Source organism: Hirundo rustica, chromosome 6 (assembly GCF_015227805.2).
Source record: "Hirundo rustica isolate bHirRus1 chromosome 6, bHirRus1.pri.v3, whole genome shotgun sequence".
Taxonomy (NCBI): Eukaryota; Metazoa; Chordata; class Aves; order Passeriformes; family Hirundinidae; genus Hirundo; species Hirundo rustica.
In genome coordinates this window covers 2,462,159-2,488,904 of record NC_053455.1, presented here as the reverse complement: position 1 = coordinate 2,488,904, position 26,746 = coordinate 2,462,159, and the positions used below count along the sequence as shown (strand labels likewise).

At 60.1% G+C, this 26,746-nt stretch overlaps 1 protein-coding gene across 2 annotated transcripts; it reads left to right on the top strand.

The window, feature by feature from the left end:
- The first annotated feature begins 8,979 nt into the window (after positions 1-8,979).
- NID2 (nidogen 2) lies at positions 8,980-26,652 on the top strand. 2 transcript variants are annotated; one of them, XM_040068638.2, is made up of 22 exons: positions 8,980-9,168; positions 9,835-10,143; positions 13,294-13,526; positions 13,718-14,079; positions 14,665-14,814; positions 14,892-15,137; positions 15,343-15,543; positions 15,672-15,890; positions 16,157-16,300; positions 17,016-17,144; positions 17,221-17,364; positions 17,448-17,567; positions 17,649-17,882; positions 18,544-18,780; positions 18,916-19,137; positions 19,228-19,397; positions 20,393-20,522; positions 22,247-22,418; positions 24,479-24,636; positions 25,236-25,359; positions 26,032-26,144; positions 26,226-26,652. In XM_040068638.2, the coding sequence occupies exons 1-22, from the start codon at positions 8,980-8,982 to the stop codon at positions 26,234-26,236; spliced, it is 4,017 nt and encodes a 1,338-aa protein (XP_039924572.1). In that variant the 3' UTR covers positions 26,237-26,652. The 2 variants fall into 2 exon arrangements, with proteins under 2 accessions (XP_039924572.1, XP_039924573.1); XM_040068639.2 differs by lacking the exon at positions 18,544-18,780.
- Positions 26,653-26,746: the final 94 nt, after the last annotated feature.

Below are 26,746 nucleotides of genomic sequence, written 5' to 3'. Positions count from 1 at the left end.
CCAGAGAGGCCACGGAGCTGCTCCAAGGACTGGAGTCCCTCTGGAGCCAGGCTTAGAGAGCTGGGAATGTTCCCCTGGAGAGCAGAAGGCTCCAGGGAGAGCTCAGAGCCCCTGGCAGGGCCTGAAGGGGCTCCAGGAGAGCTGGAGAGGGACTGGGGACAAGGGATGGAGGGACAGGACACAGGGAATGGCTTCCAGTGCCAGAGGGCAGGGATGGATGGGAGATTGGGAATTGGGAATTCCTGGCTGGGAGGGTGCTGAGGCCCTGGCACAGGGTGCCCAGAGAAGCTGTGGCTGCCCCTGGATCCCTGGCAGTGTCCAAGGCCAGGTTGGACAGGGCTTGGAGCAACCTGGGACAGTGGAAGTTGTCCCTGCCCATCTCAGGGGTTTGGAATGGGATGATTTTCAAGTCCCTTTCCACCCAAATCCATCCTTCTTTCCTTCCTTCCCTCCATTTCTTTTTTTCCTCCCTTCATGAGCGGCCTCTACCTCCTTGCGGGGAAAAAAAAAAATCTAAAACAAAAAAACCCCAAAACTCAGAAAACATAGGAATAATTAAACCCAAGCGGGCTGGGCTCACTGCTTCAGGCACGGAAAAGCTGTGAACCCCACACAGGCGAGGATTCCCACCCCTCTGCGTGTCCGTGTGTCCATCCCCCGTCCCGAGGGCCGGGCTGGGTGGAGCCGGCCGCTCCCAAAGGCGCTGCCCATGTGTTCCTCTCTTTTCCCATTGAATTTCCAGCCACCCCGAGCCCTCTGTCCCCATTCAGCCGCATCGCTCAGCCCTGAAAGTCCCCTGGTAGCCTCAAACGCCTCCGGGGGCTGCATCCGTCTTCAATTTAAAGAACAAATCCTCCCTCCCGCAGCCGGAGCCGGTCCTGCCGGGGCCCGGTGACCTCGGCGGGAGGGTTTTGTCACACGTGTCGGGGGGGAATAACCTCTTCACCCAGCTCCCGGAGGCTCCGAGGGACAAAAGCTGGCGGGGAGGGGGACGGAGCCGGGGAAATGTGGCAGGGATTTGCTGGGAGAAGCTGTCAGGGGGAGACAAAGGCAGGAAGCAGATAAATGCAGGGAACGAGGCTGATTGCTGGGATTAGTCCCCCTCCCTGAGCCCTCGGGGGCTGCAGGGGTCAGGGCTGGAGGCCTCGGGAGGTCAGGCGAGGAGAGAGGAGCCGGAAAGATGCTCCGGGGGCAGATCTGGATTTGTTAGGGCCGTGGGAAGGGCTGAACCCGACTGCGATGGTGCTCCCAGGGCGGGCCATGGGATCGCAGCTCCCGCGGAGCTGACTTAGGAGGGAATTTCACGTTTGCCCATGAAACAAGGTGGGGTTTGAGGTCCTTTCCAACCCAAACCAGTCTGGGATTCCCTGTCCACTTCCAGCTGGGGGGGAGCTGGGAAGATTCCAGATGCACCAAATCCATGCAACAAATCCAGCTGAATTCTGCAGCAGATTTTGATTTTGGGTATAAACACCCGAGGAAGGAGCTCAAAGCTGCAGCAGCTCAGCCCAGAGAGTGTCAGGGTCAGAGCTTTGGGGTGGGGCAGGACCAGAGCGGTTTTAGGGCAGGGTCAGGTTGGATTTCAGGAAAGATTTTTTCCCCCAGAGGGTGCCGGGCACTACCCCAGGGACTGGTGACATTCCCGAGGCTGCCAGAGCTCCGGGAGCGTTTGGACACCCACCAGGGGTGCCCAGGGTGGGATTGCTGGGGTGTCTGTGCAGGGCCAGGAGCCGAACTCTGATCCTTGTGGATCCCTTCCAGCTCAGGGAATTCTGTGACTCTGCTCTGTTTTCGTGCCCTGCGGAGTGATGAGGACGGGCAGCGCGCGTCTGCTGCGCTTTGTGCCGCGGGGACAAACACGAGGCTCCTTGGAAACCGCGGCGGGGCCGATTTTATCTCTGCTGGGAGCCCGCTCCTCCCTCCGGACCCGTGCTGCAGCACGAACCCAACCGGGCTGCTCTGCCTGCAGATGCGATGCCCTCCGCCAGGGAATTCGCTGGAGCCTGGACCAAATAAGGAACTCTTGGCTAATCTTGGGGAGCAGGAACCAGGCAGGGCTGGGAGCTCCCTGCAAGCTCCGAGCCGGGGGCTCGCGGGGCTCCTCGCGCTCATCCGGCAGCTGCTGGAGTCAAAACAGCTTTGCAGCAATATTTAGAGAGAGGAAGGAAGGAAGGAGAGCCCCAGAGATTTAAAAAAAAAAAAAAAAACAAAAAAACACCCAACTTTTCTTTACCTTCGTGTCTTAAAATACATCGTAAAACCTGGAGCGTTTCTCTGGGCTGGGGCTCAGATGTCTCAGGAAGTTTTTTTCCATGTGGGAGCGGAGTTTTCATCCTGCAAGTCCTCAGCTCCCTGGGGTGCTGGGAGATCCGGGCTCCACTTTCCAGCTGGGAGCAGCTTCATCCTGGAATCCCAGAATGGTTTGGGGTGGAAGGGACCTTAAATCTCACCCCATTCCAAGCCCCTGCCATGGGCCGGGACACTTTTCCCTAGATCAGATGGCTCCAAACCTCATCCAGCTTGGTTTTTTCCTCCTCTCCATGCACTGAAACATTTCCCCACATTTCTGCTCCAGCCAAGTCGCCCAGGGCCAAAACCCCCTCTTTTTATAAAAACCTTGTTATTCCAGGCACCCCACGGTGTTCTGGATCCCATAATTCCAACTCTCCACAAGGAAAACCTCTCTCCCACATCACCTGTGATGGCCTGAGCGGAAAGATCCGTGCTGGATCACAGCTGGAGGGTGGGAAATCACCTGCAGCAGGGCTGGCTGTCCTTGAGGATGCACCTCAGCCAGTCCTGGATCCATTGGGAAGTGGATCCACTGGGAAATAGATTCATCCTTGGATCCACTGGGAAGCAGATCCATCCCCGGATCCATCCCTGCATCCATTGGGAAGTGTGTCCATCCCTGGATCCATCCCTGCATCCATTGGGAATTGCGTCCATCCCTGGATCCATCCCCAGATCCATCCCTGCATCCATTGGGAAGTGTGTCCATCCCTGCATCCATCCCTGCATCCATTGGGAAGTGTGTCCATCCCTGCATCCATCCCTGCATCCATTGGGAAGTGGATCCATTGGGAATTGTGTCCATCCCTGCATCCATTGGGAAGTGGATCCATTGGGAATTGTGTCCATCCCTGGATCCATTGGGAAGGGTGTCTATCCCTCTATCCATCCCTGGATCCATCCCTGCATCCATTGGGAAGTGCGTCCATCCCTGCATCCATCCCTGCATCCATCCCTGCATCCATTGGGAAGAGTGTCCATCCCTGGATCCATCCCTGGATCCATTGGGAAGTGTGTCCATCCCTGCATCCATCCCTGGATCCCTGGGGAAGTGTGTCCATCCCTGGATCCATCCTTGGATCCATCCCTGCATCCATTGGGAAGTGTGTCCATCCCTGGATCCATCCCTGGATCCATCCTTGGATCCATTGGGAAGTGTGTCCATCCCTGGATCCATCCCTGGATCCATCCTTGGATCCGTTGGGAAGTGTGTCCATCCCTGGATCCATCCCTGGATCCATCCTTGGATCCGTTGGGAAGTGTGTCCATCCCTGGATCCATCCCTGGATCCGTTGGGAAGGGTGTCCATCCCTGGATCCATCCCTGGATCCATCCCTGGATCCATCCCTGGATCCACCCCTGGATCCACCCCTGGATCCGTTGGGAAGTGTGTCCATCCCTGCATCCATCCCTGGATCCCTGGGGAAGTGTGTCCATCCCTGGATCCATCCTTGGATCCATCCCTGCATCCATTGGGAAGTGTGTCCATCCCTGGATCCATCCCTGGATCCATCCTTGGATCCATTGGGAAGTGTGTCCATCCCTGGATCCATCCCTGGATCCATTGGGAAGTGTGTCCATCCCTGGATCCATCCCTGGATCCACCCCTGGATCCATCCCTGGATCCATCCCTGGATCCATCCCTGCATCCATTGGGAAGTGTGTCCATCCCTGCATCCATCCCTGGATCCCTGGGGAAGTGTGTCCATCCCTGGATCCCCCCCTGGATCCACCCCTGGATCCATCCCTGGATCCATTGGGAAGGGTGTCCATCCCTGGATCCGCCCCTGGATCTGTTGGGAAGGGTGTCCATCCCTGGATCCATTGGGAAGGGTGTCCATCCCTGGATCCATCCCTGGATCCACCCCTGGATCCATCCCTGGATCCGTTGGGAAGGGTGTCCATCCCTGCATCCATCCCTGGATCCATTGGGAAGTGTGTCCATCCCTGGATCCATCCTTGGATCCATCCCTGCATCCATTGGGAAGTGTGTCCATCCCTGGATCCATCCTTGGATCCATCCCTGCATCCATTGGGAAGTGTGTCCATCCCTGGATCCACCCCTGGATCCATCCTTGGATCCGTTGGGAAGGGTGTCCATCCCTGGATCCATCCCTGGATCCATTGGGAAGTGTGTCCATCCCTGGATCCATCCCTTTATCCATCCCTTTATCCATCCCTGGATCCGTTGGGAAGGGTGTTCATCCCTGGATCCATCCCTGGATCCATCCCTGGATCCGTTGGGAAGGGTGTTCATCCCTGGATCCATCCCTGGATCCATCCCTGGATCCATCCCTGGATCCGTTGGGAAGTGTGTCCATCCCTGGATCCATCCTTGGATCCGTTGGGAAGTGTGTCCATCCCTGGATCCATCCCTGGATCCGTTGGGAAGTGTGTCCATCCCTGGATCCATCCCTGGATCCGTTGGGAAGGGTGTCCATCCCTGGATCCATCCCTGGATCCGTTGGGAAGTGTGCCCCTGCAGCAGGCCAGGGCGAGGAGGTGCTGAGTCACACGACAAAGCTGAGTCAGGGAATTGAGAGCAGAAATTAATGAGGAGCGTTCCCAAAAATGGAGATGTGGCGAGCCGGGCGCCGGGGAAGGCAGGGAGATGGAGCCAGCAGGAGAAGGGATCCCTCAGGGTGTCCCGAAGGGATGCAGAGGCTCCCAGAGAGTCCCTCCCTGTCCTTGGCTCGGCTCAGGGTTTGCTCCTGCTGCTGGAAAGCCGGAACCACCGGGGGATCTCGGAGGGCTCAACCCCGGGGCTGTGCCCACCCCTGCGGGCAGATAACGGGATCCGGGTTTGTTCTCTCTGGTTTTACAGAGCCCCAGCGGCGCTGCTGTCACATTTGGCTGGATTATCCAGCAAATTGCAGTTTTTAAGGATGGAGGAGTTTTCTTTCTATCATTCCATGAAAGGAGGGGGCAGCCAAGTGAGGACTGGGCTCTGCTCCCAGGGAACAAGCGACAGGACAAGGGGAAACTGCTTGGAGTTGCTCCAGAAAAGGTTTAGATTGGATATTAGGAAAAAATTCTTCATGGAAAGGGTTGTCCAGCCCTGGCACAGGTGGTGGATTTGTCATCCTGGAGGGATTTTAAAGCCCTGTGGATGTGGCACTTGGGGACACGGGGCAGCGGTGGCCCCGGCAGTGCTGGGGAATGGTTGGACTCCATGATCTCGGAGGGCTCTTCCAACCTCAACAATTCCACGATTATCTGAGGGGGTTCCCCAGAGACGTCTCTTTTTCCTTAGGACATGAGGCCAAACCTCTTCTTGGTGCCCATCCAGGGCGCCCAGGGGTGCACAGCCCTGCCAGAGCCCGTTCCTGCAGGAACCACCGGGACATTCGAGGCACGGCTTTGTGCCCCTGCCTGCCAAGCCGCCCTGGAGCAGGACTGGTTTTCCATATCCAGAGGGCGAAACGGGCTTTATGACAGTGACCCACTAACCCAGCTGGCAGCGGGACTCTGAGCACCGCCCGAATCCCTGCTCTCACCCCAGCCCCTCTTCCCCCCGAATCCCTGCTCTCATCCCAGCCCCTCTTCCCCCCGAATCCCTGCTCTCACCCCAGCCCCTCTTCCCCCCGAATCCCTGCTCTCATCCCAGCCCCTCTTCCCTCCGAATCCCTGCTCTCATCCCAGCCCCGCTTCCCTCCGAATCCCTGCTTTCATCCCAGCCCCGCTTCCCTCCGAATCCCTGCTCTCATCCCAGCCCCTCTTCCCCCCGAATCCCTGCTCTCATCCCAGCCCCGCTTCCCCCCGAATCCCTGCTCTCATTCCAGCCCCGCTTCCCTCCGAGCATCCCAAAGCACCGAGCGGCCCCGGCGCATCCTGCGAGCCTTTGCCGTGCGCTGCAGCCCCCAACCCCGCTCCCAGCTTCGGGAATCACGCTTCCTTCCCCGCCTGCCCCAGGAGAGGTGAGCGTTTCCTGCTGCTCCCCTTATCTCTGCCGGCCGCAGGGGCTCGGCAATTCCAGCGCTGCCAGGCTTGGGGGAGAGGCTGCCGGGATTTCCTGCCTCAGCAGCCGGGGATTCCTCTGCTTTTCCTGCTGGGAGCCCGGGGGAAGGTGAGCCTCCAGCAGGACCGGGAGGTGCCGCTCCCCGCGGCAGCCACATCTGGCAGGAGCGTGGTCAGTCCTGGTTTTCCCAGTTTAGCGCAGGGAGTTGGGAGCGTCTGCTGGGTCGGGATGGATCCGTCCTCAGCCCCACGGCAGATCTTCGCCCGTTTCCATGATGCCAGCGCATCTGTTTCTGCCCAAAATGCCTCCCAGGAAATGGCTCTGGATTGTTTTTACGCCCGAGCTAAGAGCAGGGATGAACCCTGCGGCCAGAGGCTCTGCCGAGGCACATGGAAGCGATTACAGGGCTCAGTCCCTGCGCCACCTCCCTGCCCAGCACAGGCTGTGGGCGAGCACAGCCCGTCCTTGTCCTCGTCCCTGTCCCCATCCCAATCCCCAGTCCCCAATCCCATCTACATCCCCAGACCTATTCCCATGCCCATCCACCTCCCCATCCTTGCCCCTTTTCCTCACCTTCCTCTTCATTCTCTATTGCCCACCCTCACCCTTGTCCCATCCTCATCCATATCCCCACCCTTGTCTCCAACTTTAGCCCTGTTCCTGTCCCCATCCCTGTTCCTGTCCCCATCCCAAAGTCCATCCCCATCTCCCCATCCTCATCCCCGACCCCATCCCAGTGTCCATCCCTATCTCTGTCCCCATCCCCATCCCTGTCTTTACCATTCCCATCTCCCCATCCTCATCCCCGACCCCATCCCAGTGTCCATCCCTATCTCTGTCCCCATCCCCATCCCTGTCTTTACCATTCCCATCTCCCCATCCTCATCCCTGACCCCATCCACATCCCTGTCCCCATCCTTATCCTCCTTCCATTTCTTCCTCCATCCTCTTCCCCCTCCCTATCCCAATCCCTGTCCCCATCCCTCCTGAGGCTCCTGGCTCTCCCAAACCCTCAGGAATGCCCATGCCCAGCAGGACTCTGCTCCCAAGGCCAGGCCAGAACTCCAGCTCTTCCCAGCTCCCATTTTTTTTTTTTTTTAACTGGCTGGTGCCACTTTGGCTCGGGGAGCCGGGAAAATGCCGTTTTTAGCATCCCAAAGTCTGCAGGAAGCCTGGCAGCTCCCCCTTCCCATTCCAGAGGATTCTCAGGGCCCGTGGTTTGGATTTTCAACAGCCCCCAAAGGTCTCGTGGAGCAGCAAGGCTCTCCTCCTTTTCCCTCCCCCATTCCTGTCCCCTCTGCCCTTTGCCACCTCCGAGGTGCCACCAAATGCCGCCATTCCCCACGGGAGTGATATTCCAGCTGGGATCTCACCAGGCAGAGGGGCTGCTGGCCCCCTGCAGCTCCCAGTTTCCCTGGAGAGCCACGGAGGTGTTCGAGCTTCAAAGAAAAGCGGCATTTTGGCACGGGAAGCTCCTCAAATCGTGTCCAGCTGGCCTGGACCCCGCTCCAAGTCCTAATGGTTTTCCATGGCCAGGCAAACGACTCCTTGACTCCTTCCAGGGGCTGGAGCCAGGGTGCAGTGACTTCTCCAGATGTGGCCCCGGCAGTGACGCTCCCAGGAACATCTGGAATTCCAAACCAGCTCAATCCCAGCACCAGTGGGAACCGCTTTCCAGGGTGAGCAGGATATGCAGGGGATTGCACTAGGATGGAGGGGACGGGGGCCGCAGTGACAAATCCCTGTCACCGCCATAGACGGGGCTGAGGGTGTCCGGCTGCTTCCCGTGCGAGGATTCCCGTCGGGAATGCCACGAATGCGTCCCTGATTTATTTCTCTCGACAGCCGACGGGGTTTTGACACTTCCCTCCTCGTTATCTGGCATTCCTGGGGCGCGGCTCCGCCTCGGGACCGATCCAGGCCGGGCAAAGCGGGGAAGCTGGAGCGGAGCTTTTGGCCGCTCCCAGCCCGGATTTCCAGGAGCACTCAGGGAGCGCAGCTGTCGGGATTTGAGCTCTTCCTCCCCTCCGCCACCGCGGGCGCTCCCACCCCTTCCCCCGGACCCAAAGGCGAGCTCTCCTCGATCCATCGGCCGCCGCAGAGTTCTGCGGGCGGAGATGATGGATGAGGGGACAGGGGAAGGATAAACAGCGCTGACCCCGCGCCCGGCCCTGCGTGCCGCTGGCTGCCCGCCTGCCCCTCGGGCTGCGCGGCAGATTCCGGCCGGGGGCTGCCCCCGTCCTCCCCGCTGCGGGTGAGGAGTCACGTTTCTTCCCGGCTCCGAGGGAGCGAGCGGGGAGCGGCCAGAGCCTCCCGCCCACGCCGCGACCCCGGCCCCGACCCCGGCTGGACGCGGGCCCGGCCCCGGGGGCGATGCGGCGAGGCGGGGGGGATGCGAGGGGGGCTGCGGGGCACCAAGAGGGGATCCCACCCCTCTATCCCCTCGGGACACCGCCGCCGCGGTACCCCGCTCCCCTCGGGATGCCGCTACCGGCCCGGGGGGATGCGCGGGGATGCGGGGAGAGGGGAGGGCCTCAACTCCGGCCGGATTTTGGGTAAGACCCGATTGGCCCGGGGCGGGGACGGCCGCCGCTTGGCCACGCCCCTCGGGCTACGCCCCGTCCCGCCCCGCGGGGCCGGGGTCGCCCCGTCCGGTCCGTCGGGCTCCGCTCGCCTCCGCCGCTCCGCTCGGCTTCTCCCGCTCGGGCGCTGCCGTGGCCGCTGTCGGGATGCGGGCGGTGCTGGCGGCGCTGGCGGCGCTGCTGGCGGTGGGGACAGCCCTGCCCCGCCCGGGGCTGCTCCCGCACGGCCCGGCCCGCGGCGATGCCCGGCTGCGGCCCGGGGACGATGAGAGCTCTCCCGGGGTGCTGCTCCGCCGCGCCCTGCGCCTCTACGGCCGCTCCGCCCGCCGCCTCTACGTGAGTCCCGGCTGGTCCCGGCCCCGCTCCTCGCTCCCTCTGCTTCCCTGCTCTCCTTCCCGTACTCCCTTACCCCGCTTCCTCCTCTCCATCATCTCCTTCTGTCCCTCCGTCTTCGCTCCGTCCATCTCTCCACCCTCTGTCCCTCCCTCCTTCCAGCCCTGTCTCTCTCCGTCTTCCCCACTCCGCTCTTCCCTCCATCCCTCTGCCCCACCATCGCTCCTTCCTTCTGGCTTTCCACCCCTCCATCTTTCCATCCTTCCTCCCCGTGCCTTTACACCCCTTCCTCCTCCTCCTCCTCCTGGTCCTGCCCGGCCCTGCCCCTCCATGTGCACCTCGGCTGTGGCACCGCACGTGTTTTCCCATCCACCCGTCCGTCCATTTCCCCCTTTTCCTGCCCGCTGTCTCCGGCTGCGGAGGAACAAGAGGGCTTTCTCCTCCGCAGCTGTTCCCCCCGCCAGCAGCGGCTGCAGCTGGGACGGCCCCTGAGCTCGGCAGCTCCCTGGGGGCTGGAGAAGCCCGAGGTCTTTGTTTTCTGCCCGGCCGGATGGGGCCAGGCGGCCTCGGGGCTCAGAGCCCCGCGCCCCGCCGCAGCGAGGAGGGGCGGGACGGGGCAGCGGCGGCACCTCCGCAGCTCCTGAGCACGCCGCACCGCTCTCGCCGCAGGTGGGGACCAACGGGGTCATCTCCACCCAGGATTTCCCCAGGGAGACCCAGTACGTGGATGACGATTTCCCCACAGACTTCCCCGTCATCGCCCCCTTCCTGGCCGACCTCGACACCTCCGGGGACAGAGGGAACATCTACTACCGGCAGGACGGCTCCAGGGACGCGCTGGACCGGGCCGTGGGATACATCCGGGCCGGGTTTCCCCGCTCCGCCGGCGCCTTCGTGCCCACCGACGCCTTCGTCGCCACCTGGGAGGACGTGGGCGCCTACCAGGAGCTCTCCCAGGGTGCCGAGCCCTCCGCCAAGGTGAGGCCAAGGGCCCCGAGCTCGGGTGTCCGTCCTACGTGTCACGGGAGGATGTTTTTCCTCGTGCAGTGCCCGAAATGTTGATTCTTTTCTGCCTGAGCAGCTGGATGGTGGTGGCTCCGTCCGTCCATCCATCCTTGGGTGGGCGCCAGGGGGAACACGGAGCTTCCCCCCTCTTCCCAAGGCTGTGGCAGCGGTGGGGCTGTTGGCCAGAAGAGGTTTAGAGGTTGCCTTCATGGCTGGAGGTGCTTGAGCAAGGACACGGAATGACAGGACGAGGGAGAATGGCTTCACACTGCTTGGATCAGATGTTAGGAAGGAATTCCTGGCTGTGAGGCTGGGGTGGCTCTGGCACAGGGTGCCCAGAGAAGCTGTGGCTGCCCCTGGGATCCCTGGAGGTGTTTGGACAGGGCTTGGAGCACCCTGGGCTGGTGGACGATGTCCCTGCCCATGGCAGGGGTGGAGTGAGAGGGGATTTAAGATCCCCTCAACCCAAACCATTCCAGGATTCTGATTCTCCTCACACAAAGCTTTGCAGTGCTGGTAGCTCTGGCTGCTGGGGGCAGCTGGGGGAGGTCCCCGCTTTAAGGTCACCCCCTTGTGCTCCTGACCTTCACTGGTGGCTCGGGGCTGCTCCCTCCTTCTGCCGGTTGCGCTGCTGGCCAAGAACCGCCTTCGGAATTTCCACCGTGGGCCGATTTTGTGCCTGGAGAACGAGCTCATAGGTGGCCTGCCAGCTCAGGGGGGGGTGACCCATGCTCTCCACCCACGAGGTTGATCAGGCTCCCGCGTGGGTGGACCCCCGAAATCGCCGGGCCGTGAGCTGTCAGGTCAGGCCGATGACGCGCTGGGGAGGTGACAGCGACGCGCCGCCAGCTGAGCGGGATGAGCTGCACGAGGAAAAGCTCCGGTGGTGGATACCCAGAGCTGGGTGGCGGGTGATGGGCTGTCACCCAAAGCCCAGCAGCAGCCACCGTGTCCCCGGGGGTCCCCAGGAGCCACCCCCAGGCATCCCCCCGCTCCAGGGCCCTTGGGTAGCGGCTGGCCGAGAGGGAAGCCAAGCAAGGCAAGAAGCTGAGGTTTGGAAGGAGACGAGGCACATTTTTTTCCTCTCATTTAAAAGTTGGGAAAGCAGCTGAAGAGATGCCATCAGGGGCCTCGCAGCGACCTCGAGGCCGTCAAAAACGCAGCCTCCTCTTCTTCCCTCTTCCCCGTTGTGGGTTTTTTTCCCCCGCTCCGAGAAGTTTGGATCAGGCTTTAAAACGAAACCGGTCTTGTTTGGAAACGAGGAACTCCTGAGACACAGCTTGTGCCTGTGCTTTGCTGAGCTCCCCCTTGGCCAAAACTGCTAAAAACCTCCCCAAACACCTCTTCCTTTCGCTGGCCAAATGTGGAGTTTTTGGGAACGCTGCCCTCCTGCTGCTCAGAGCCACGACCGACTCCAAAGCCTTTGGAGAGTCACAGCTAATCCCTTTTGAGCCCCAGAAGTAGAAACCTGGGTTAAGAAGGGGAGCAGAGGATCCCCAGACCCCCTCTTTGGGGGTCCTGCCTGGGTGGGAGGTTTGGCAGTGCCACGTCCCCTCCAGCTCCTTGGGACACGCTCCTGGTCCCCGCAGTGACATTTTCCCCTCTGAGGAAGCCTGAGCCTGCTTCTGTAGGAGCAGAACTTGCCCTTTCGGGCTGGAATTTGCCCTTTGCAGCTCTTTGCCGGGGACTTCCCCCCCTGCTCCCTCCTTCCCTTCATCCCACCGTGCCAGCCCACGGATGTCACCCAGCGTGTCCCCCCTCGCCCCCCACCCCGAGGCACGACGAGTCCCGCAGCTGCTGCGTGGGGGAGGAATCCAGCCCCGGGGGGCAGGGCAGGGGGGGTTTATTCCACCACCCCCCCCCCCCTCCAGCTTTTTTGGCCGCCTTTTCGGGGTCTCTGAATGCCCGAGTGTGTGACGGGCACAACAAGGCTCTTTATATCCCGCGGGGCTGCCAGGAAATCCAGCGATGCTCCGGCGGGAGGGAGCCTGCACCCCAAAATCAGGGCTGGTGCTGTTGGGGGTGGAGTGGAGGGAGCCCCCCGGCCTCCCTCCCGCTGCTCTGGGGGTGAGACTGGGAGTTTAATCTCCTCTCCTGCTCTCGGGCGCCGTTCCCTGCGTGCTGCTCCCAGCAGCTCGGTGGGCAGGGCAGGGCAGGGCAGGGCAGGGCTGCTGCTCCCCGCTTGGAGCGGTTCACGGGGCAGCAGCAGCGGTGTGGGGCGGGTTTCCCGGCCTTTGGAGGGTGTGGGATGTCGGGGTGGCTGGGCAGGGCTGGCAGGGCAGGCGGCCAGCCCGCCTATAGCGGGATGTATGGGAAGCTGGGAGCGCTGGAATGTTTTTTCCGGAGGAAGCCGAGCTAAAATTGTTCTCAGGGACGAGCGGGGGGAGCGGGTTTTCGCTCCGGGATGGAGCAGGGGGGTGTCAGTGGGAGGACAGGAGCGAGGGGCTCCCAGTGCAGGGGTTTCCCATGGGCAGGGATGCTCCGAGGAGGATGCTGAGAGCCTTCCCAGGATGTGGCACTTGGGGTTTGGGCTGGGCATGAGCGGCCCCAGCTCCTGCTCTTCCCCTGGAGGTCTCTGCAGGCTGATCGTGGAATAGGTTGGGTTGGAAGGGAACATCCAGTTCCACCCCCTGCCACAGGCAGGGAGACCTTCCAGTGTCCCAGGCTGCTCCAAGCCCCAATGTCCAACCTGGCCTTGGACACTGCCAGGGATCCAGGGGCAGCCATGGTTTCTCTGAGAATTCCAGCCCAGCCCCTCCCCACCCTCCCAGCCAGGAATTCCCAGTTCCCAATCTCCCATCCATCCCCGCCCTCTGGCAGTGGAAGCCATTCCCTGTGTCCTGTCCCTCCCTCCCTTGTCCCCAGTCCCTCTCCAGCTCTCCTGGAGCCCCTTTAGGGACTCTGAGCTCTCCCTGGAGCCTTCTCCTCTCCAGGTGAACATTCCCAGCTCTCCCAGTCTCTCTCCACGGAGGTGCTCTCTGCTGGAGAGCCCTTTTGGGCTGTTTGCCTGCCCTGTGGTGTGCGTGGGGCTGCCTCTCACATCCCTGCCGCCCTTCCTTCACTCCCTTGCCGTGTTCCTGCCCCTCCCTGCCATCCATCCGTCTCCCGCTCTCCCTTTGGCAGCTCAACACCTTCCAGGCTGTCATAGCCTACAACGATGAGGACACCTACGCCATCTTCCTCTATCCCGACGGGGGCCTCCAGTTCCTGGGGACGCGGCCCAAGGAGTCCTACAACGTCCAGCTGGAGCTGCCGGCCAGGGTGGGCTTCAGCTGGGGGGACGGCGATGACCCGAAGAGGGACGGGCTCTTCCACAGCCTGGCCAGCAGCGAGCAGGCTCTGAGCAACCTGGAGAGGTGAGCGGAACCCGGTGGGGGCTGTGGCTGTGGGAGCAGGGTCGCCTTCTTCCCAGCCCCAGAGTGTTTTAAAGCCTGGAAAAATTGGGGCAGTGAGCTGGGGGGTGCTGTGCTGTGCCGGTGGCGGTGCCGCCTTCGGGGTGGCATTTCCAGCGCGGCTCTGACGATGTTCGCGTGCGCTGTGTCCACAGGGAGAGCAACACGGGAGTCCCGGGCGTGTGGGTTTTCCGCGTGGGCGGCGCGGAGCGCGTGGAGCCGGGGGGTGGCGAAGGAGCCGCTCCTGCTGTGCCCCAGAGCCTCCCCGGGCACCCCAAACCCGGCACCGCCGCCTACACCCGCCCGCTCTCCGGCCACACGGCCCAGCGCCCCGGCCACGGCGCCCCGGTGCTGCTGGGCTTTGTCCCCGGGAGCAGGGACGGGCAGGAGCAGAGCCGCTGGCCGCGGCCCGGAGGGGACGGTGGCGCCCGGCTGAGCCACTCCGCCAGCCCGTCCTCGTACAGCTCCGGCCACCACGGCGTCGGCGTGGAGGAGGACGTGCATTTCAACCCCGATGGTGAGCCCCTGGCCGTGGCACAGAGGGGACAGCGACCCAACGGTGGGGACGGTGACCGAGCGCGGGTGGCTCCCTAAAAACGGCCCCTGGCTGGAAGTTCAAGCGGCGGGCGCTGGAGGAGCCGCTCCTGCGAAGCTGCTGCCCTGGCAGCTCCTCCTCCCAGCCCAGTCCCGCTGCCAAGGGGATGCCGGAGCCGTCCAGCCCTGCCTGCTGGGCTTGCCACGGGAAAAGGAGGGAGGCTTGGAGTGCTCAGGGGGCAGGTCCCGGCGCGAGGGTGGGAATTGGCCCTGCCGCCCTCCCCGCCGCCGAGCCAGCTGTGGAGCCGCCGTGGCACGTGCCCGGGGGAGCAGAGCCCCGTCCCCAGCCGGCTGTCTCCCAAAAATACCCTCAGGAATTCGATCTCAGGCAACAGGTTCCAAACTCTCCACCACCCCTCTGCGTCCCGGGTGACTCTCCTGGGAACCGCCACTGCCTGCTGGCTCCTTTCCAGGCGGCGTTTTGTGGGGCCGGGCAGGCAAAGGCGCCCACCCGCTGTGCAGGGATGGCTTTGTCATCGTGTCCCCAACCCCTTCCCTTTGTCCCCAGTGTTCACCTACAGCGAGGCCGGCAAGGAGACGTGCGCCCAGCACCACGGGCGCTGCTCCCCTCACGCCTTCTGCACCGACTACGCCGCCGGCTTCTGCTGCCACTGCCGGGCCACCTTCTACGGGAACGGGCGGCAGTGCCTGCCCGAAGGTACGCGGGGCGGGCCGGGGGGACGGGCAGCCCGTGCCTGGGTGGCCGCTGCCAGGGGTGCCCGTCTCCCCGCCCAGGGGCCGTGCATCGCCTCAACGGGAAGGTGAGCGGGAGCCTGAGGGTGGGCCGGGCGCCCGTGCGCTTCCAGGACGTGGACCTGCACGCCTACATCGTGGGCAGCGATGGCAGAGCTTACACGGCCATCAGCGGGGTGCCCCAGCCCGCTGCCCGCGCCCTGCTGCCCCTGCTGCCCGTCGGGGGGCTCTTCGCGTGGCTCTTCGCCCTGGAGGAGCCCGGCTCCGAGAACGGCTTCAGCATCGCCGGTGAGCGGGGGTTTGGGATGTGACACCGCTCCCGGGGGTCGTGGCTCTCGGGGGTGGGTGGTGAGGGGTGAGGGGCGGCTCAGGGGTTTCTCCCATCCCTCTCTCAGCTGGCGCTCGCCTCCCGCTGTGACCCCCCACGGGCACGCAGCGAGGGACGCTTTGGGGGTGTCCCTACAAATGGCGCCCGTTCCCTTTTCCTGCCCAGGCGCTGAATTCACCCAGAGCCTGGAGGTGACGTTTTCCCCCGGTGGGGAGACGGTCCAGGTCACTCAGACAGCCGAGGGCCTGGGGCCGGACAATTATTTGAGCCTCAGGACACACATCCAGGGCGAGGTGCCGTTCCTGCTAGAGAACGTCACCGTCCACGTCACTCCCTACAAGGAACTCTACTCCTACTCCAGCTCAGGTAAGCCCTGTGCTCACCCGGCTTCAGTTCCCCACACACCTCCCCCGAACTCCCGGGAACACCCGAGTCACGTCGACGCTGACACCGTTTTCCCCACACCCCACGGGGCTCTCCGCGCCACCCGGCAGCCGTGACATCCTCAGGCCGGCGGGAATACGTGGTGGCCGCGGGCACCGCCAACCAGACCCTGTCCTACCGCCTGCGCCAGAACGTCACCTTCTCGGGCTGCCCGCACTCGCGGCTGCCGGCGCGGCAGCGGCTCTCGGTGGCGCGCGCCTTCGCCCTCTTCGACGGCCACGAGCACGTCCTGCGCTACGCCCTGGCCGCCCGCATCGGCCCGGCGCCAGGTGAGCGCCGGCACCCGCCGATCCGCGCGCCAGCCCGCACGATTCCCAGCGGGAATGCCGCCGTCCCTCTTTGCCCAAGGTCGGCCGAGGAGGAGGGGTTTTCCGAGCGGTTTGAGCTGCTGGCGTGGTGGGGGTGGCACGGCCGTGGGGACAACAAAGCTGCGGCGCAGTGGCGGCGCCTGCACCGGGTGTAAGCGGGGAGGGACGGTCGCTCCTCGTGTCTCCCAGATCTTTTATTCCCCCCCAACGCCCCTCTGTGCCCGCAGACGACGCCGAGAATCCCGGGGTGAGCCCGTGCCACGACGGCACCCACGCGTGCGAGGCCCCGGCGCGCTGCCGGCCCGGCGCGGGCGCAGAGTACACGTGCGAGTGCACGGCCGGGTACCGCGGAGATGGACGGGGCTGCCGAGGTCAGCGGGGCCGGGGGAGCGGGTGGATCTGTGCCCCGTCAGGGGGTCGCTGGTGTTTGGGGTGCTGGGATGTCGCAGCACCCACAGAGCTTCACCCACGCATCATGGGGGGAAACTGAGGCAGGGTGCTGGAGGCCCCCGGGGAAGCGCTCCAGGAGCAAGCAAAAAAGAGGAGGGGAAAAAATGAGAGACAGGGGGAAGAAGCAAAACCAGTGGGAAAAGAATCGCTGCGTTTCATAAATCCAGCCAGCTTCTTTGCTGCTTTCCCACCACACCAAACTTCACATGCAAATTTATCTTCCAAATTTGGAGTCCCTCTCCACAAGGAGCTGCCCAGTGCCAGTGAGTTGCGCTGCTGGCGAGGAATTCAAGCATCCTGCCTTTCAATGAGGAGCAGGTTTCCTTCTCCTAAAATCCCAGGTTAAGTGACCAATCTGCTCACTTAATTTCAGGAGGCTGAAACCAAGTTTTAAACCCCAAATAGTCGAGAGTATTGGTGTGCCTCGAACAAATGCTTCTTTATCAAATCAAAAGCCATCTCGTTCTTTTTTCCCTTCTATTTTGAGCCGATTAGAAAGTTAATTCTGTAGCCGATTAAGTTCAGTGACAGATGTGGGGTGGGCAGCGTGGGGCAGGACGTTCCCTGTCGGACCGCGAACACGCGGGGTGTCCCACCACCATCGGGGTGCCCGGTGTCTCCTCCTTTTCCCCCCAGATGTGGACGAGTGCTCCGAGGGCCTGAGCCAGTGCGGCCCCTTCTCCGTGTGCCTGAACGTGCCGGGCAGTTACCGCTGCGAGTGCCGCGCCGGGTACCGGCCGGCGGGGGACGGGCAGGCGTGCGTGCGTAAGTGCTGACCCCAGCCGGGGCGTCCCCGGCTCCCCGCGGACGTGCCCTGAGCACCCCTCCGCTGTCCCCGCAGCGCCGGCGCCGGCGAGCGACCCCTGCGAGGATGGGCGGCGCCCCTGCGCTCCGGGGGACCGGGCGCGGTGCGTGTCCCGCGGTGACGGCCGCGCCACCTGCGAGTGCCTCCCCGGCTACGCCGGCGACGGCATCCGCTGCTCCGGTAAGGTGGGCGCGGGAGGGACGCCGCACCGCAGCTGCCGGGGTGCCCCCGTGCCCGCTGATGCCGTCTTTCCTCCTGCACAGACGTGGACGAGTGTGCCCAAAGCCCGTGTCACCCGGCAGCCATCTGCTACAACACGCCGGGCTCCTTCTCCTGCCGCTGCCGGCCCGGCTACGCGGGCGACGGCTTCCAGTGCACGTACGGTGAGGCGCCCGCTCAGCCCCGTGCCCTCTCTGCCTGGCACGCCTTCCCCAGCCTCACGCTCCTCTTTTCCGCCTTTCCAGCGGCGGAAGGGAACCCGCAGCGCCTCACGCCCTGCCAGCACGAGCGGATGTACCCGCGGGAGGTGCCACCCCTGGGCGGCGGCCACGTGCCCCAGTGCGACGAGCAGGGCCGGTACCGGCCCCTGCAGTGCCACGGCAGCTCCGGGCACTGCTGGTGCGTGGACGCGGCCGGGCAGGAGATCGCCGGCACCCGGACGGCGCCGGGCACCACCCCGCCACGCTGCGGGAGCCCAGGTCAGTGACACCCTCCAAGGGGTGGGTTGAGTCCTTGGGCATCTGGTTGGCGTCCCAATGGATTTGGCCGGCGGCGTGGGGACAGCGGGGCCACAGCGAGTGGAAGGGAGCCATAAACCGAACAGCCGTCAATTAAAACTTGAGAAGTTTCGCCTCAGCATGAGGAAGAATTTCGTGATGCAGAGGGTGGCAGTGCCCTTGAAAAGCTGCCCAGGGAGGGTGTGGAGTCTCCCTCTCTGGAGATATTCCAAACCCACCTGGACACGTTCCAGGTGACCCTGCCTTGGCAGGGAGGTTGGACTGGAGGATCTCCAGAGGTCCCTTCCCACCGTAAGCATTCTGTGACTCTGTGGCCCTCTGCCCAACCACCCTTCTGGGGCTTCCCTGAGGGCAGGGTGCTGTCCAACGGGTGCACCAAGGGCCTCCTGGGTGTTTAGGGTGCCCTGGCCCATCGGGTTACAGTGGCGGTGGCCATTGGGCCGCCTCCTGTGCCAACTTGTGATGGAGGGAACAGCTGTGGGGTGTCGAGGGGGTTGGAGTGGGGCAGCCCTGACCAAAGAGTGCTGGAAGACAGGGGACAAGTGGTGTCACGGTGCCAAGTGGCTCTGGGGGGCTGCGTGGCACCCCCTGAGCCCGGGCTGGGGGCATTTACCGCCGGCAGAGTCCATCCAGCAGCTGACGCCCTGCGAGCACGCGCGGATGTACCCGCGGGAGGTGCCGCCGGGGCCGTCACCCGTGGGCGACGGCCACGTGCCCCAGTGCGACGAGCAGGGCCGGTACCGGCCCCTGCAGTGCCACGGCAGCTCCGGGCACTGCTGGTGCGTGGACGCAGCCGGGCAGGAGATCGCTGGCACCCGGACGGCGCCGGGCACCACCCCGCCACGCTGCGGGGGCGCAGGTCAGTGCCCCGGGGAGCATCCTCGGCGTGGGGGCACGGCCAGCGGGGAGAAGCGGGGGGGGACACAGGGCTCTGCAAAGCCCTGAGTCCCCCCCCCCGAACAGGCTGGTGACTGTCATCACCCTCCCGTGGCAGAGCCCACGGAGCGGCCCCCCAGCATGTGCGAGCGCTGGCGGCAGAGTTTGCTGGAGCACTACGGGGGCAGCCCCCGCGGCGACCAGTACGTGCCACAGTGCGAGCCCAGCGGCGACTTCACCCCGCTGCAGTGCCACGGCGACAGCGGCTACTGCTGGTGCGTGGAGCGGAGCGGCAGGGAGATCCCGGGGACGCGCTCCGAGCCCGGCACCGCCCCGCCCTGTAAGAGCCCGGCGCCCCAAAGTCACCCCGCCACGCGGAGCCTGGGGGACGGCGCCGCCTGAGCCGTCTGTGTCCCCTCCGACGTGCCAGGTCTGCCCAGCGTCGCCCCGCCCAGCGTGCGGCCCGAGCCCCGGCCCGACGTGTCCCCGCCGGCCGCGGGGACGTTCCTGCTCTACGCCCAGGGCCAGCAGATCGGGTACCTCCCGCTGAACGGCACCCGGCTGCAGAAGGAGGCGGCCAAGACCCTGCTCTCCCTGCATGTACGGTGCCCTCGGGATGGGGATGGGGTGTTTGGGACACTCGGTGTTGTCACCTCTCTCTGAGCCACTCGTCCGAGCTGTTTGAGGGGGTCACCTCTTGGGGGTTGGTGTTGGTATCTGGGGACGTTGGATGTCTTGGTGGCACTCGGGACAAGTGACAGGACAAGGGGGAATGGCTTCCCGATGACCAAGGGCAGGGTTAGATGGGATTTTGGGATGAAATTATTGATTGGGGGAGCGGTGAGGCCCTGGTGCAGGGTGCCCAGAGAAGCTGTGGCTGCCCCTGGATCCCTGAAAGTGTCCAAGACCTCGTTGGAACAACCTGGGACAGTGGAAGGTGTCCCTGCCCATGGAAGGGGTGGTACTGGATGATCTTTAAGGTCCCTTCCAACCCAAACCATTTTGGGATTCTGTGGATTCTATTTTCACCTCTCCCCAGCAGAGACAGGTCCCAGACCTGGGGCTGCTCACAAAGGGAAGGAGTTCAGGTGCTCCCAGAGCTCTCCAGGGTTGGTCACGGCCCAGACTTCCAGCTGCAGAGCTGGCCTTTTTTCCCTTCCTTGAACTCCCCTTGGAGCGTGGCCATGTGTCTCTGCAGCCCGCCCAGAGGAGCGCTGAAATCTGGGCCAGGACCCTTCCTGCACCCTGGGGAGTGAAGGACCTTGCCAAATATTCCCTCTCCCCGTCCTGAAGGTCATTCCCCGGGCTGCCTTCGCTCTTGGAGCGCTCTCTTCTTCAGGCAAAGGGTTCAGATCCATCTGGATGTGGCTGTGAGCCTGCACCAGCTGCCCTAAAATCCCCTGCTGTGGGATTCAGCCGGGAGGGTGCAGCGGGAACCCGTCGGAGCAGAGTTTTGCTGGGACAATGGGATCTGAGTGCCGTTCCCCACCTGCAGCGTGTCCCAGACGGCTCTCGGTGCCGGCTGGTGGGTTTGGGGCTGCTCCCTGAGCCTCCTGGCAGGATCTCACCCCGTGTCCCTGTGCCGACCCTGGCAGGGCTCCATCGTGGTGGGGATCGACTACGACTGCCGGGAGAAGATGATCTACTGGACTGACGTGGCCGGCCGGACCATCAGCCGGGCGGGCCTGGAGCCAGGCTCCGAGCCAGAGACCATCGTCAGCTCAGGTGTGCTCCCGTCCCCGTGTCACCTGCCCAGAGCCGCGTCTGCCGCTCCCATCGCAGCTCCGGGGTGCTGTGCTCCCGTTGACGCCTTTTGGGGCTGCCTAAGAACAGGCCAGACAGAATTAAGGGAATAAAAAGCAGTTCCATTCACTGAAGGGCCTTCAGGTGCGTTTCAGGCAGATGAATCCCCCCCAGGGGATACACCCAAAATGGGCCAAGGGTCACGGGTTTTCACACTTTTATAAGGTGTGTCCACTTGCACATTGGGGGTTAATCTTCCAATTGCAGCCTCAGGTGATGAAGTAATTTACCCCAAGTCTGCTCCCCACCCCTCAGCTCACTTCTGTTTCCATCGCTCAGGGCTTGAGGCAATGAGGTGTCCAGGCCTGGAGAGGAATTGTTTCATCTGACTTAAACAGCACAGAGCAGTAGCTAACGCTCGATACGGAGTCGAAACTCCATACACTGAAGGGATGCACTAGTTACACACTTATACTTGTTATACTCGTATGTATATAAACTAGTTTAACTAGTATAAGTGTAAAACTAGTGTGTCCTTTTAGTGTATATATACTAGTATATACTATATATAGTATACACTAGTTATACTGGTATATAAATACTGGTAGTATCTATATATTAGTGTATATATATGCTAGTATCTATATATTAGTGTATATATACTGTATATGTGTTAGTATATATTATGCTATATGTAGTGTATATGTGCTAGTCTATATTTATTAGTATATATAGTATATATGCTAATATATATATTGTACTGTATATAGTGTCTATATATGTGCTAGTATATATATTATGTTATATATTATATATGTGTGCTCATATCGTTGTGTTATGCCATATATACTATATATACTCGTGTATATATTATGCCGTATATATTGTATACATGTATATGTTGTGTGTATATATTAGTGTATATACTATATATGCAAATATATATTATGCTGTATATACACTATATATGTGCTAGTATATAATATTGTATATATTATATATATGAGCGGGTATGTCTATTATTCTATATATACTATATATGTGCACTAGTATATATTAGTGTATATGCTATATATGCTAGTATATATTAGTAGACGTACTATATATCTGCTAGTATATATATATAATGCTATATATACACCATATATGTGCTAGTATAAATTATTGTGTATATTATATATATGCGCTAGTATCTATATTATGCTATCTATACTATATATGTGCACTAGTATATATGTGTGTATACTACACATGCTAGTATATATTAGATACAATATATATCTGCTAGTATATATATATTATGCTATATATACTATATATGTATGCTAGTATAAGTATATTAGTGTATATATACTATATATACACACAGTATTTATAGTGTATATATACACACGATATATAGTGTGTATATATACAGCAGTGTATATATATACACACACTAGTATAACTTGTCTATACTATATATAGTATAGACTAGTATATATAGCACACACAAGTATACACCAAAGTGACACGCCAGTTTTACAGTTATACTCGTTAAACTGGTTATGCTAGTTATATATAATTTAGTTACACACCGAAGAATTGCAGCGTTACAAGCACACCGGAACCACAAAAAGTTAAAGCCTTAAGGCATCCCCACGCTCCGGGGACGCCCGCGGGATGCCGGAGCAGCATTTCCCTGAGCGTGGCCGTCCCCCGCGCAGGGCTCCTCAGCCCCGAGGGCCTGGCCGTGGATCACCTCCGCCGGGCCGTGTTTTGGACGGACAGCGGCCTGGACAGGATCGAGCGCGCCCGGCTGGACGGCTCCGAGCGCCGCGTGCTCTTCGACACCGACCTCGTCAACCCCCGCGCCATCGCCGTGGACCCTGTCCGAGGGTGAGCTGCAGCGGCGCGCTGTTTTCAGGCGGAGGAGCCGCCACCTGTATCCCGGTATAAGCGTTCTCCTGTGGAAAAGGCGCTTGGGGAGGATTGGGGCAAAGCAGCCGAGCTCGCGCGTCACGCGCGCCGCGGCTGGCTCAGCAAGGAGAGGCAAGAGGGGCCTTTGGGCGGTCAGATGGAAGAGGGTGTGGAGTTTCATCGGTAGATTTGCACAGGGAGCGTTTGTCGATCCGTTGGAAGGTAGGATGGCTCTGCAGAGAGACCTGGAGCGCTTGGATGGATGGGCAGAGTCTAACAAGGTGAAGTTTAGTAAGTCCAAGTGCCGAGTCCTGCGTTTTGGCCACAATAACCCCCTGCAGGGTTATAGGCTGGGGACAGTGCCCAGGCAGAAAGGGACCTGGGGGACTGGTGACAGCGGCTGGACACGAGCCAGGGTGTGCCCAGGTGGCCAAGAGGGCCAATGGCACCTGGCCTGGATCAGGAGTGGTGTGGCCAGCAGGAGCAGGGAGGTCATTCTGTCCCTGTGCTCAGCACTGGTGAGGGCACACCTGGAGTGCTGTGTCCAGTTCTGGGTCCCTCAGTTTAGGGTGGACATGGAGTGCTGTGTCCAGTTTAGGGTGGACATTGAGTGCTGTGTCCAGTTTAGGATGGACATTGAGTGCTGTGTCCAGCTCTGTCCCCTCAGTTTAGGATGGACACTGAGTGCTGTGTCCAGTTCTGGCCCCTCAGTTTAAGATGGACACTGAGTGCTGTGTCCAGTTTAGGATGGACACTGAGTGCTGTGTCCAGCTCTGTCCCCTCAGCTCAGGGTGGTCACTGAGACCCTTGAGCGTGTCCAGAGGAGGGAATGAGGCTGGTGAGGGGCTTGGAACACAAACCCTATGAGGAAGAGCTGAGGGAGCTGGGGGTGTTCAGCCTGGAGAAAAGGAGACTCAGAGGTGACCTTGTCACTCCCCACAGCTCCCTGGAGGGTGGCTGTGCTCAGCTGGGGTTTGTCTCTTTCTCCAGGCAGCAACTGTCAGAATGAGAGGACACAGCCTCAAGCTGCACCAAGGGAAATACAGACTGGATATTAGGAAAACGTTTTTCACAGAAAGGGTGATAAAAGTACTGGATTTGTCTGCCCGGGGAGGTGGTGGAGTCGCCATCCCTGGATGTGTTTAAAGCCTGGATGCGGCACTGGGTGCCACGGTTGAGTTGAGGCGTTAGGGCTGGGTTGGACTCGGTGATCCTGAAGGTCTCTTCCAGCCTGGTGATTCTGTGAATTCCGTGAGTTCCAGCGAGGTTTATTCCTACACACCGCAGGGAAATCAGGAGCAAAGACCTTGCACAGGCCTAAACAGGGGTCAGGAGGCAACGGTCTGAGGGCACGGGGGAGTACAAGGAGCAGGGCAAAGGTCAGTGATCTACAGGGGACACGGGGCCGGCCACCAGGGATACCACAGGGAAAGGAGAAAGCAGGAGAACCAGGGGCATGGGGAGAGAACGAGACTGGGCACAGCACACAGTGTTGCAAGGCACCGTGGAGGAGTTCCTTCTTTCCATCTAGATGGAAACTCCATGGCGTATCTTTCCTGGGAATTCCCCTGAGAGGATCCAGGGATTTCACAGTGAGCAGCAGAAATCCCAGAGGGATTTAGGATACAGAGCCCCGTGGCCAAGGCCCCGTCCTGACCCTGCACATCCTCGAGGAGGCTTTGGCTCTGCTCCCCAGCCTCTTTTTATTTAATAATTCAAGATCTGGCTAAAGCCGCTGTTTCAGTGTCAGGATGCAGCTAATTTGGAAAAGCTCTGGGAACGCAAGCTGTGCCTCCAGGGTGCCGCTGGAACACAAAATGTGCCGCTCCTCAGGCTCGCCCTCGTCCAGGAGCCGCGGTTCGGGTTGTAAACATGTCTGATATCGTTCTGCTTCTCTTGGAGAGGTTTCTTCCTAATCAAATAAAGATGGTTCAGGCACTGATAAGGGGAAAGCCAGGCCTCGCTCCTGGCAGGAACCAGAATAATCTCCCACCGCTCCTCACTGTTGCCTGCCCTGTTTTCGTGCGTTATTTCCCAAGCAACCTTTACTGGACGGACTGGAACCGTGAAGCTCCCAAAATCGAAACGTCCACCGTCAACGGAGCCGACAGGAGGGTTCTGGTGCACACAGACATTGGTTTGCCCAATGGCCTGACTTTTGACCCCTTCTCCAAGCTGCTGTGCTGGGTGGACGCAGGTAACGTCCCCAGGGATGGATCAGAGAATGTCACACTGAGCCTAGAGGGGAAATCCTGCATGTCTTCAGCCCAGTGCTGCCTGTGGGCTCCAGTGTTGTGCCAGCCGAGGTTTAGATTGGATTTGAGGAAGTATTTCTTCATGGAAAATGCTGTTGCTCAGGGCAGTGGTGGAGTCCTTGTCCCTGGAGGGATTTAAAAGCCGTGTGGATGTGGCACCTGGGGACATGGAGCGGTGGTGGCCTTGGCAGCGCCAGGAAATGGCTGGACTTGGTCTCAGGGAGTTTTTCCAACCCGATTTTTATGATTCTACATCTTTAGGCCGAAAAGCTGTTTCAAAATGTAATAAATCAGGGAAAGGTTCCTCTCTCAGAGGGTGCTGGCACTGCCCAGGCTCCCCAGGGAGTGGTGACATTCCCAGGGCTGCCAGAGCTCCAGGAGCGTTTGGACAGCGCTGCCAGGGGTGCCCAGGGTGGGATTGTTGGGGTGCCCAGGGTGGGATTGTTGGGGTGTCCTGTGATCCTTGTGAGTCTGTGAAACACGAACACCACATTTGCTGTGGCATTTTCGGTGGGATGGGGAATATTCTGTGTTTGACCAGGCACCAAGCACCTGGAATGCACATTCCCGGACGGCACCGGCCGCCGCGTCATCCAGAGCAACCTCAACTACCCCTTCAGCATCATCAGCTACGCCAACCACTTCTACCACACGGACTGGAGACGGTGAGCAGGAAAAATCCCAACCCCTGCACGCCTGGGAATGCTGAGCTCCCCTCCCCGAGAGGAATCCCAGCCCGCTCCCAAATCCTGGAGCAACCCCAGAGCTCTCCCGGGTCTCCGAGCGCGGCTTCAGCAGCACCTGCTCGTAAATCTCAGCACGGAGGAGTTGTTTAGACACGAGCTCAGCTCCCTGGGAGGGACAGAAACAGTGGTTTGGGTTTGTTTTGCTGGTTTTTTTTTAAACTCAAACTTGGCTCAGGTCTCTGGATCTAGATTAGGTCCAAGGAAAGATCCTGTCCTCAGCCGTTCCCTTTGCCTCGGCATCAGGAACTCGCCTCTCTTCCCACTCCAGCTGGAAGCTCTCACCACTCCCATCCAGTCTTAGATTACAGCACTTAAGAGCTTGCCACACTTGGAGGAGACTCTCAGGGAGATAATCTCTCCTTGGAAGGCTTTTTTTTTTTTTTTTTTTTTTTTCCCTGTGGCTGCATCACCGCAGAGAAATGCACTGAGTGAGCCTGGAGGAGGATTTTACTGGGCAAATTTCTTTCTTTCCACTTGTCCTGCAGGTGTCCAGACCAAGCCTGTTCTTAAATATACATAAAACAGGGGAAAAAAAAAATCTCCAAGTTTCCTAGGTGAATAAAACACTTCTTCCCCGTTTTTCTCCACCAGGGATGGGGTGATAGCTGTAAATAAAGAAACGGGCGCCTTCACTGATGAGTACCTTCCGGAGCAGCGATCCCACCTCTACGGAATCACGGCAGTTTATCCCTACTGCCCCGGAGGTAAAACCCTTGGGAATCCTGACGGCTGCCGGGTGCCTGGCAGCGCTCCAAAAATCACAAAATCCCCATTTCTCCCCACAGCCAGGAAATAGGAACTCCGTTTGCAAGGAAACAACGATCTTTGCACGCAGAGGAATCTCGGACCCAGAGAACTGTCGCTGCATACAAGGCGGGGGGAGAGAAGTCCCTCACCAATGAAGTGCCCTGCTTTCCTGCAAAAGATTTTCAAGTATTTTTTATAGCTATACCTCAAGACTTTACTACTGTATTTCGGGTTTGTTTTTTTTTTACCAAGTGGAAAACGTTGAGATATCACCAAAAAAAAAAAAAAAAAAAAAAAGGAAAAAAAAGAGGTCCTGGGAAGCTCAAGCCATGACTCGAACTCTTGCTCATGCAAGGAGATTGGAAATGTAGCTTTTTTTTCGTTTTATTGGAAGAAGAATGGATTCATTTTTCATAGTTTTGACAATCTGACCAAAAGGTCCTTTTATCCAAAAAAAAAAAAAAAAAAAAAAAAAAAAAAAAAAATTAAAAATAAAGTGCCTGTGGGAAGCTGTGGATGCAGTAAATTGCTGGGTCTAAATAAAAAAAAAACACCAAAC

Excerpts from the sequence above, each read along its gene's own strand:
- NID2 (XM_040068638.2), top strand. The coding sequence starts at position 8,980 with ATGCGGGCGGTGCTGGCGGCGCTGGCGGCGCTGCTGGCGGTGGGGACA. Across the intron at positions 17,568-17,648 it reads CGGCTTCCAGTGCACGTACG|CGGCGGAAGGGAACCCGCAG; the intron begins GTGAGGCGCCCG and ends CCGCCTTTCCAG. Across the intron at positions 19,398-20,392 it reads AGACCCTGCTCTCCCTGCAT|GGCTCCATCGTGGTGGGGAT; the intron begins GTACGGTGCCCT and ends CGACCCTGGCAG.